This window comes from Trichomonas vaginalis, chromosome IV (genome assembly GCF_026262505.1).
Source record: "Trichomonas vaginalis G3 chromosome IV, whole genome shotgun sequence".
Taxonomy (NCBI): Eukaryota; Parabasalia; order Trichomonadida; family Trichomonadidae; genus Trichomonas; species Trichomonas vaginalis.
In genome coordinates, this window is record NC_067206.1 from 29542339 (window position 1) to 29554258 (window position 11920).

Genomic DNA, 11920 nt, shown 5'->3' on the forward strand with positions numbered 1-11920 from the left:
AGTCTTCTGAGTCAGCAAATGGAATGCCAAGCCAAAAGTTTGAACGGTCTCCATTTGTATATTGAGTTTTTTGACCTCCTGTATGAGTCCATACTTTCACATATGGCATAATAGAACTTTGCATTTCAGGGTTAATGGTTGTTGTGAAGTTGTTGTTAAAGTTCATAGCATCTAATGTCAAGTTGTATGACCTCATATCCTCAACTGTAGAATATTCTTCTCTTGGATAATATTTGCCATCTATGTTTATATGATATTTAATACCAGGGTTGTAGAAACAAGAATAGTCATTTATAGTTCGTCTGAACAGTACAAACATAGTATCTGCATGTTTCATTGCAGTTGTTAAGGCAATATCTGTTCTTGCACCTGGGTCAGCACTTTGGTTTCCAACTTCACCTGCAAAGTCTTTGACAGATATTTGGTGTATAGGGAACATAAGTGGAACTGCAATATATTTGGCAGCTAAAGCATTTGAAATATCTGGGTCCAACATATAGACTGCAAGTCTGCTTTCTATTCTCTTGCATTCAAATTTTTCGCATGTGAACTTAACTGGGTCCCATACGTTTGCACCACCATTATCCTTCATATAGTAGTTTACTTCATTGTTGAAGTTTGAGAAACCAAAGTCTAAGTCAACTTTGTTTTTGCAAAAGGCAGCGAATGTTTCCTGAGCTGTTGCTTTGGCTTCAATAGTGAATGGGTCTTGTGTTGGTGCAATGACTAAGTTATTTTTGCTTGGAGTAAGTTCGATAGAAATTTTTCATGCCCAGTTTGGCAAGTATCTTAAAAACCTGAAGATGAGGAAAGATGACAAGGAACTCTAAGTTTCAGTTTTACTTTAGTGGCAGCAGTTCCATCTGAACCAGAAAGGTTAACATAAACTCCTGGAACGTTAGGGTCAAGTCTTCTTATTTTCTCAATAGTTGCATACTGGTCTGTTTGTTCTCTAGCTTGTGGTTGTACTGAGTTTCTCAAAGCGAACCATTCATAGTTTGCCCATGTTACTGTTTGAACTAAGTCAGAGTTAGAATATATCTTATATCCCATAAAAACTTCTGGAGCATATTGGTATCCGACATAGAAAATTCCATTGCAACCTTTCTTGTCAGACAACTTGGCAGAAGGTTTTATTTCAATGTCTTGTTCCACGTATAAGAATGAGTTGTCAATAGAAATAATATGAAACCTGTCGCAAGCAATATCTACTGTTGTTGAAGAACCTTCTCCAAACTCACCTACGTTTCCATAAGAAACAGCAGTTGTATATTCGTAAGTTCCAGGAACTATTTCTGACCTTCTAATGGCATTGTCGCATTCGTTATACCATTCGGAAACATTTCCGTTCATGGCATCCAAAACTGTTGGCGTAATATTCTGAGCGGCGTACATTTCATATGGGTAAAAATATAGAATAGTTGGATTTATATGTCATAATAGAACCCACTCGGACCAAGCTTTACTTTCTTCCTGGCTGAGTTTTTAACTCTTCTTTTTCCTTCATTGCCACTACTTTCACTAGATGAAGTTACTTCTTCACTACTTTCACTTTGTTCTACTCTTCTCTTCTTCTTTGGTGTCGCTTTTGGTAACTTGCCCTCTGCTTCAAGTTGTTGCATCTTTGCCTCATGTTCACCTAGTATGTTGTAAATTTCCCATGTCCTTTTTGCCTTTGGGCTCTGGTCGCCCATCTCAGGTAACCAATATCCTAGAAAGATTTTGTCATAGTTTGTATTTGAGTCGTCGCTTATTGTTTGCATGACTCTTTCCTGAGTTTCCGGTTCAAGCTCTTCAAATATAGCTTGTCCATATGGAATAAGCTCGTTTCCAAATATATGTTTTTGTAGCCATTCTGGTTTTCTTTCCATGTTACCAATAATATCTTTTGTGAATGGGAAAGCTTTTACCCAACGTTTCAGTCTTGCGTCATTTATTTCTGTAGTTGGTTTTATTTTGTCATGGAACATGTTTTTCAATACTAACATTTCATTTGGTACTGTCCATTTGAGTTTTCTTAAATATTCATCCCTTCTCGGTTCATTGTCTGCAAAGTAAGTTTTTATGACATTTTGCAAACATTCGTTTGCAAGGTCATGTACAATAGGTTCTCTTCCTTCTCTTCCCTAACTCTCTTTCTAAACTCTTCACCAAATATACCATCTCTATGGTTCTGTGTAGTTCTTTGAGATAAATGTTCTAGAACGTCAGGTGTTATATTTCCCTCAGCCATGTTCATTTCATACTGGTCCAAAATATCTGCATCTTTCATATCTTTCAATGGCATTAAAGCCGCGCTGAAAATACCAGCTATATCTGGTTCACCATTCACTTCCATTGCGTCTACAACTTCTTGGAATTGAGGTTGTAAGTTTATGAACCACCTATCCTGATTAGCTTTATGACCTCATCTCATTGTAGTTCCATAGTCTGCAGAAACAAAAGTAGGTTTGTTTCCATATTGGTTAGGTTCTGAATGAACTTTAAACAATGTTTCATTTCTATATGTTTTGTTGAAATTTAACCTTTTATTTTCACCGAGTTCAGCCAAAGATTGAACGTTATATGGTCGTAAGTAAAAAGGATTATTGTATTTGCGTACATTATCTTTCAGTACTTCCATTCTATGCTGAATATTTTCATCTGATGTTGGAGTCTTTTGTATGTCGGTAAACATTTTTCGATATTCTTCTACTATGTCAGCCGAATTTTGCTTAGACTCTTGGAAAGATTCCATATTCTCCTCATACACTTGTTGAGGGTCAAGATTTTTCGGCTGTTCCAAATCTTCATCTAGTTCTGTGAAGTTAGTTTCCAAAGGAGGGACTTGTTCGTTTCCTTCAGGCTCTTCTAGCTGTTGTTGCTGGACTATTTCTTCCGTGTCTGGTTGTATCTGAACTTCTTCCTGTGGAGTTTCTTGTACCTCATCTGCTGGCATTTCATATATTCCGAGACCGTTTTTAACAAGTTCCCTCTCTAAGTCATCCGGACTCATAAACCTTTCTTTTTTCGTTCCGTCTCTATTTTTTACGCGTTTCATGAAGAGAGTTGAATTATCATTTAGCTCTGACATCAAATATCTCGGAGTAAATTCATCCATGTCATTTGGATGATATGCTATTAAATCATATCCCTTAGCGAGCTTGTATTTTCCAGGTTTGAGATTATATCCGATTTGATGCTGAACCATAAAGCTAAATAGGTTCGGGTCAGTATTTCCTTCCTTGAACTTTCTATTAGCTTCTTTATATCTGTCACTAAAGTCAAGAGTATCTGGGTAACCATAATCTTCCTTAAGCATTTTTAAGAATTCTTGGTTTCCTTTTTCTCTACTTCTTTTATGTCTTTGCTCTGTTTGTGGTTGCTGTGCTGGTTGTGGAGGTGGTTGTTGTGTTGGTTGTTGTTGTGGTGCTGGATTTTGAACTGTTGGTTGCTGTGTTGGTTGTTGTTGTGGTGCTGGATTTTGAACTGTTGGTTGTTGTGTTGGTTTTGGTGCATGCCTGTGTCTGTGTCCATGTGACGATGTAAATGTTTTAGGTAGTCCTGGTGCAGGTGCTTCTCTTGGAGGGTTTGGTGGTATATAAGTTCCACCAGCTGGCACATATGTTCCATCTGCAGCATAATGTCCTACTTGACTTTTCGTTTTTAAGAAAGCATTTACTAGGTCTGTTTTGGTCTGTTGTAACTCTTTTTCTTGACTTTCCACAACAGTTGCTCTAACGGCGTCATAGGCACTTTGAACTGCCTGTCTCGTTGCTGCATCTGTTATTTTCGTCATATTTTGTGCTACTTCTCTTAACTCTTTGTCGAAACCTTCAGACTTCAGTTTCTTTCCAGATGAGAAGTCGTTCACTAGTTTCACCTTACTATGAAGAGCTTCGAAGGCATTCTTAAAGTCAGCATTCATTAAAGCTTCATTTGAACTGTCTTCATCCGCTTGTATTTTTGTCCTTATTGACCCTATAAGTTGGGCTGCTTTGGCGTTGGCTTGGGCATCTAACCAGTCATTATTAGCTTTTATATATTCTGCGCTTTTCATTGCCTTTTGCATGGCTGCGTCGTTATTTTTACTTTCTTGTGCTAAGTTTTCATACTGTACGGTTTGGTTTTGCAACTGTAAAAGTTTTTCTGCCTTTACATTTGCTTCAACTTCTTTTTTTATACTCATCGCTATCCATATATGTCTTCATGGCTTTTTGTTTTATCTCTTCATCTTTCAGTACTTTATATTGAGTAGTATGGTTTTTCAAATTTATAACATCTTGTTCCATTTTTGCTACTTCTGCTGCTTTTTCTGACACTTTTTTCGCATATTCCTCTGTACTTAGTTCTTTCAGTTGTTCTTCTTTCTTCTTTTTCTCTACGTTTAACTCATTGAGTTTCTTTGTGTGTCTGTCATATTCTAGTTTCTTTTCATTTTCATTTATTTGTTTCTGTATGTCTATGTTTGACTTTTTGACATCTGTTATTTGATTTTTGAGTGAACTCAAATTCATTTGACTTTGAGGGTTATAAGCTGTTCCGTCTGCAGCTCCACCATAGCCTGCCATTTTCGCTAAAAGTGCCGCTCTTAAACCTCCACTCTGTGCACCAATAACTCGGTTTAAAAGCATAGGGTTGCTTGACATTTGTTGCAACATAGTGGGGTCATTCATCATTTGTTGTTGCAACTGTTGTTGTGGTGTCAGTTTTACTATTGGATGTTTCAATGCTCCCTTCCTCTTACGTATATTCTTACGTAGCTTACGTGGCATTTTAAGTGAAGTTAAAAAGCGGTTTTTGACAGATGTTTATATGACACTTTTTGTTCAGCTCAAAAAACTACTTGGTCAAAGTGTTGTCGGTTTTGTAAAATATTTGTTATATTGTTCTATAATATTTTTTTAAAGTACTCAAATATATACTTTAGAAAAGTGGGTCTATCTCTATGAGCGTTGACGATAGACCATTATTTGTTCGAACAATATATACTATCGTTGTTATAAAAATATTTTGACAAGTGTAATTGTTCGTGTTAAGTCCATCCAGTCAAAAGTTTGTCCGATGGTGAAAATATGTATTTAAAAGTCAATGTAAGTTGATCTTCTCAATATTTGAGATGGAACGGTTTGCCAACGGAGACTTTTCAATAATAAAATATTAGATGGGGTCTCCGTTGACGAAAACGGTTTATTTCAAATTTTTCTATGAGTGTCCGAAAAAAACAGTTCATTTTTCATAATGGAAGGAAGAACAAGTGTCGCAAAACAATTCGTCGACTACCTCTGCAGTTAAAGTTCCTACACTTATGTCTCACCATTCTCAAACCCTTACGACCTCCTATAATACCAAAGCAACTTCCTCATACAATTGCAAACAAATTGTCCAACAATTTGAGTTTCTTCTTCTCAAAACACAACAGAAACAACTCAGCCAACAGGTCAGGCAACAACAACTATCGAAAGAAGCATTTTCAGAGAAGTTCATACCAATCAGACTCCAATCGAACATACAGAAACACAACCACCCGAAAATACAGAAACACATCCAATCGAACATACAGAAACACATTCTGCAATGACCACTAGGTCGCAAACACGATATATTCGCCTTTAGCAAAACATTTAAGTCTCAAATTCAAGACACACAAGATAGAGAACTCCCTCTTTCAGAGAAAGTTCGTAGAAAATACGCAAAGAAAAGGTTGAATTGTTAGATAAGTTAAATGAACAGTGGGGTTCAGAAGACAATCGAGATTATAACGAGATGTTTCAAGCTGTCATGGATGCCATTCAGCTTTTGAAAACGAAATCAAAGACCCTGGCGTACTTGTTGACATGTTTGCTTCATATTTACCTGTTACTGCTTACTGCAATCTCATAGCGTTGCAAGCTTATTGACCAGTTCATTCACTTGTTTCCAAAGAACTTGCAGAAGCATTTACAGAAGTTTACAAGATTGTAAGCTGAATTTGTCCGTATATATCCAAATTCATACAATTATTTGGAAGAATTGAATGAACATGGTGAAAGGTCATTCTATTTATATTTCTACACAAAAGACAACCAGTCAAAACGACTATACTGCATTGAACCTATGCCTCAATTCTTAGACAATTTCCACGTTATAACAACTGTTGCTTTAGATATTCCTGCCAGAGTTCCATATGGAGGAACAGTAACCATCTCAAGCTTTCCCAAGGACTATAAAGGAAAGCCTCTCACAATTGCAAAATTCACACACAGCAGTTGCCAATTTGTTCAAGATGTCGAGTTCCATTTCCTCAACAATACGACTTTCATCATAGAGACTCCTCAAGAAGGTATATACAAAGTTTTCATCGCAGGATTTGTTGCTCCCAATGGCGAAGAAGAAGTCGAAGAAATCCTCACCTCAGAGAGCGAAAGAAGAAGAAAATTTCCAACACATTCAGAATATACGAATAAAAAAACAATTTAAGACTAAAAATTTAATTTTATTATAATATTTTTATTTTTTTCATCTGGTCTTTGTATCATTCCTCCTCTAGTTTCTCCGGGGCTAGAAGGGCGCAGCCCCTGGAAGCCCCACGCACCTGACCTATATCCAAAATAAAAAAATTAATTTCATGTCCGCAAGACTTCAACTAGAAAAATAAATACATTATATTATAACAAATCTATATCAAGCATTAAAAAATCATACTTCATTGCATTCAATTTGTCTGGCAAATGATGTCAGAAGTTCTCAAAATTGTGAGAATCATAATTAATTTACCATCTACGTTAATTGAACATTTCATTTGTACAGATTGTAATATTACGAGTATCGCGCCATAAAAGAGGCTTTTCTTTGTATGTTTTATAAAAAGCAATCCCAAAGTTTGATGGAGCGTGTTGCTTCATTTTTTGGTTATATGGTTTACACTTCGCACGATAGAAATGAAAGATTTTGGTGTTATTCCCAAACTTTCTGAAATCAAATTCGTTATATTTTTGAGGGAAAACTATTCTTGAGTCTATAAACATTTTGTTTAATACTCTTTGATCATTGTACCAACGGCCCATGTGTCCATTGAGCCATTTCAAGTATTCAATGGATTTATTCAGAATATTATCATTTATGTACTTAAAATTATTGAATACCATAACACCGGCGTTAAAGTAATTTTTTGAATCTTCAAATCTTCTTGCAAAATCAAAAACTACGATTGCAAGATTGGTTGTTGAAATCATGGAAGTACATATCTTTAATATCTTGTACTACAATTGCATCTCCATCTAATTGTAAGAATCTTTCCATTTCAGGATGCGCATTAGGAAAAACAATTCGAATATAAGTGTCGTACCCAACTATCCATATTCTTTTAGTCAAGTACGTGTTTGGTATAAAATAAATTTTTTTTAAGGATTGGGCGTTCTGCAAAATGAGTTTTATATTTTGGTAATAAATCTGCATTGACAGTTGTAATATAAAAGGTATGTTGATCTGGATGTGCATTGACTACGGCGTATATAGCTGGTCCAAGATTGAAAAAGGTCTCCTGACCATGACAATAAAACATTCATGTTACTGTGGAATTCTCCATTATACGTGATACCGCCAATAGTTGAAAACAAAACGATGATAAATACTGATTCAATGACTAATATATATATGGAAGATTTTTGAAATATAAAACCAAAACTCATTTAACCCTTGACGTCAAATTTTTGTGGCTCGCCAAGCTCTGTTTTAGCTTGATTTTCATAACGATCTATATTGATATGTTATCTCGAAATCAAATGAAAGTCATGTTTCATATTCATTTTTACTATTCTTTAAATTCTGAGTATAATGAACTTCGTTTTTGTCGATGTCTTTTTATATCTCACCCTGTATCTTTTCTTTTTAGTAACTCAAACATGGTATAATCCTCTGTTGTTCATATGTGTGTCAAAAAAAGTGTTTGCTATAAAAGGGAAAGTACCGACAAATAACCGTTTTTCGCTGTCAGATTGATTTTTTATCAAAATATTGTGTATGCTATTTATTTGGAACTACAATAGCGAAAGTAAAATATATTGATATTGCCTGTTGAAATGATAAAGTAAATAGCATGAATATTCCTGAGATAATCATAAATATAAAAAACGATAATTGGTGTTTGGTCGGACGATAACCTTAAAAGATATGAGTTATGCTCTGGTTAAATTATGGACAAATTTTGGATCAATAACATTTTTATCCTTGCTATGTATATTCTTTTCAGTCATTTTTGGTACTTCAATAATTGAAACAAGCGGATATTCACAAGTTATTGGCCCTGGATTATCAAATCTTAAACCTGATCGAGAATTAAGTAAAGACAAATACTCAATCATATACCTAAGTAGTTTCCGTCGAATTCCAATTCTATCTAAAATATTAAACTCACTTTTAAAGCAAGAATCTAAGCATTGCGAAAAAATTTACATATATTGGAACGATTTCAAGCATTCAATACCGGCTCCTAATTTAACTGCATATAACATTTCAAACTCTACAGTTTCCTATTGAAATAATTGATACTGAAATGAGGAGAACTTGTTGCTCGATTTTTAATACCCCAAAACCTCGAGACTCAGACCATATGCAATATTGATGATGATATTTTCGTTAATTTTACAGCTTTAGACACTGCTTTTGAAGAATTTAAACGTAGAGGCTTTCCATTGTCAGTTTTCGGAAATTACGCAACTCTTTGGAGAAAAGGAAAGTATAGCTGGAAGAGAGGCCGTGATTTCAACATTGTTCTTACTGGACTTTCCTTTATAAACGTAGATTTGTTTGAAATCTATCATTCATATAAATATAAAGCGTAATAGACTATTCGGCTGAGAAAAACAATTGTGAAGACTTCATCATGAACTACGTAGCGTATGACGCTTTCGGGAATCGCCCTATCTATTATAATATAAAGCACCACCTTCAAATACAATTGGGCTGTCAGGAAAAGCCTTCAACAGCAAAGCAAGAGTAGAATGCTTGAAGTTCCTCGATAAATCTTTCGATTTCGTTGAAATCACCAGAAATACTTCAGTTCCAATTCAAAAATAATTATCTCATCAAAAAAATGGCACCTTTAGAAATTTATATATGTATTTGCCTGATATAAAAACCTATCATTTATACGCTTTTGTTATTATCTCATAGTATTTAAATGACATAAGGTTATGTTAGTTGCGAGTATCTAGATATGAATGTTGTTAATAAACATACATATAAAAGCAAAGGATCCCTTATTCACAGGGATTCATTTCTATGACATGTATGTCCTTGCAGTGTTATATATATATAACTCAACATTCATTGTGATGTATACATAGCACGATGGAGGTGAAATATATTGCCACGTTGGGGTCCTATAGCTCCAATGAGGAGCTTCACTCTAAGAGATGACGATTAAATTGAATTTTGGTAAAAAAATCGAATTTATTGAGTGACTTTCTTCAACATAATCGACAATCTCACAATGAAATATGATATTCAAATTGTGTTCGATATATATTTATAATAAAATTGAATAATCAATTTTTTAATGGTGGATTTGAATAATCACCGCTTTAGTTTACAACTATTCAATTTTCTGCACTTCGAGGTCTTTTTTCTCTTGATAGAATAGATATCATTCTGCATAAGCATGGCTATAACATGACCATATCATTATCTACCTATCTGTCGTTTCAGATATCAAAAAGAAGAGATTTGATCAAAACCTTAAACATTGGAGTTTTCACTGAGAGCCCGCTGATCAAGATTTTCAAAATTGGCCCATCCGATGTTCATTTTTTATTGAAATAAGGTCAGGTGAGTGGGGCTTCCAGGCGCGTTGCGCCCTCTAGCCCCTAAGAAATTTTGCCCAAGACCCAAGAGGAGGACCGAACCCCAGCCGACCAGCCGGTGACAAAACCAAAACCGTTGTTATTTACATCATATTAATGGTGTCATTTTTATATCACTTTTAATATGTCACTTTTGTGTCACTTTTCACAAATTATATATGTTTTCATATTTTGTCACTTTTCTGTCACTTTTCGGGTAAAACATTTTTATTATTATATATAAATGAATTTTACAAAACCGCTGTTACCGTTCTTTGGAAATAAGAGTAGATGTAAAGATATTATATTGAGAGAACTTAAGAAACTACCGAATGGTCTAACATTTGTAGATTTGTTCGGTGGAAGTTTCTATATATCCCATTTGTGCCATACAATATTCCCAGACTCAAAGATTATATGCAATGACTTCGACAACTATATGTACCGTCTCAAACATATTCCAGACACAAACAATATATTGAAAGAGTTAAAAGAAAAGATACCTATAGGTAAGATGGAACGTATACCATTAGATAAGAAAAATATTGTGAGAGAGGTTTTGAAAAAAGCAGAATATATAGACTGGGATAGTATATCTGCTAGACTATTATATAGTGGTGCTATAAGAGTTCATGACATTGAAACACTTATGTCAAAAGTTTTATATCTTAACTATACAAATGTTTTCAAAGAGGACATAGAAAAATATATTGAGGGTATAGAGTTTGTGAGATGTCATTGGACAGAGTTGTATGAAAAATATAAAGACAAGGAAAATGTTTTCTTTATAGTGGACCCGCCGTTCTATAACACATGGGATTTTCAATACCAAGTAGACTGGACTTTGAGAGACTCTTTAGAAACTTTAGACGTTATACATAACCATCCATGCTTTTACTTTACATCCGATAAAAGTGGTTTGGAAACCGTTATGAGATGGTTAGAGGACATACATGACTATGAGTTTATATATGACAAGATAGAATATGAGAGAGGTCCTATAAACTGGAGAAAGTGTCATAACAAAGAAATTTTATTAGTAAGTAAATGTGGTTTGAAATAGGACTACTTGTTTTAGGTTTTTTCCATTGTGTCATTTATTTATTTGACGTGGCAGAAAAGTACAGAGAATATGAAGATGAACCAATGCCTGCAAATGTTCAGCATATGTACTCGTAAGAGATATTTTTATCTAATATTAAATGGACGCACAGAACTTAGCGAATGCACAGCAACCTGGACAACCAAACCCAGAGAATATTCCAAATGAAGTTAGAATACTCTCGTAAACGAAAAAGATGATTTGACGCAGTCAAATCCTCTCTCTCAAAAAGTGACTTTACATGGCAAATTTCAAATGCATGTAAGGTCCACTTTGATCAGTTTCAGGATGGAATTGGAGGCCATGAGGTACTGACATTGCATCAGTATCTCATAGCCTCCAATCCCTTCAAAAAATGGGAGAAACTTTGGTCGAATAATTTAACATTCGGCCAAAGCTTCTCCCATAATTAATGAGAATGAAAGGGTAAGAGGCATATAGGGTCACTATATACCTCTTACCCTTTCATTTTCATTTGGAGGTCAACAAACCCGGAGTTAATTGCAAACAATTAACTCCAAATTTGTTTATGTTAAGGAAGGAATTGGAGGGTAAGAGGTACATAGTATGAATATGTACCTCCTACCCTGCAATTCCTTCTAGAAAGTTCCAAAACTTTGGGTTAATTGCAAACTATTAACCCAAAGTTTTGGAACTTTCAAGTGGAGATGGAAGGCTTTGGGGTATACATTAATATAATATACCTCAAAGCCTTCCATCTCCACTACAAATGGGAGAAAGTTTGTCCGAATAGTTTAACATTCGGACAAAGTTTCTCCCATCTTTCAATGTAATTGCTACCTGTGAGGTACTGACTTGAAGTCAGTGCTTCACAGGTAGCAATATCCAAAAATTTAAAAACATTTTATCAGTTCGTTAGAGAACTAGAGCCTCCTAGGTACTGAACCAGAATCAGTGCCTAGGGGACTCTAGTGATCTATATAAATCTGAGAAACTTTGAGGAAATTGTTCGACATTTCCTCAAAGTTTCTCAGCAATTTAGCGATGAATGTTCGTT

At 34.9% G+C, this 11920-nt stretch overlaps 3 protein-coding genes and 1 pseudogene across 4 annotated transcripts, besides 2 other annotated features; all 4 read right to left on the reverse strand.

Annotated features, from left to right (window-relative positions):
• On the reverse strand, nucleotides 1-592 carry TVAGG3_0191180 (protein of unknown function, DUF4106 family; the record flags this gene model as incomplete). The annotated part of the gene is made up of 1 exon (XM_051225992.1): nucleotides 1-592. A coding segment is annotated over one exon (592 nt), but the record flags the coding sequence as incomplete, so codon positions are not given.
• Nucleotides 1-2473: part of a mobile genetic element that runs on past the window's edge.
• Nucleotides 1428-1871, reverse strand: TVAGG3_0191190 (protein of unknown function, DUF4106 family; the record flags this gene model as incomplete). Its single annotated transcript, XM_051225993.1, has 1 exon — nucleotides 1428-1871. One exon carries the CDS (start codon nucleotides 1869-1871, stop codon nucleotides 1428-1430), a length of 444 nt encoding a protein of 147 aa, XP_051110979.1.
• Nucleotides 2474-2542: 69 nt separating the features above from the next.
• Nucleotides 2543-3301, reverse strand: TVAGG3_0191200 (protein of unknown function, DUF4106 family; the record flags this gene model as incomplete). Its single annotated transcript, XM_051225994.1, has 1 exon — nucleotides 2543-3301. A coding segment is annotated over one exon (759 nt), but the record flags the coding sequence as incomplete, so codon positions are not given.
• A 97-nt stretch (nucleotides 3302-3398) lies between these two features.
• Nucleotides 3399-4754, reverse strand: TVAGG3_0191210 (annotated as a pseudogene). The gene has a single exon. A coding segment is annotated over exon 1 (1356 nt).
• Nucleotides 4755-11079: 6325 nt separating this feature from the next.
• Nucleotides 11080-11920: a mobile genetic element.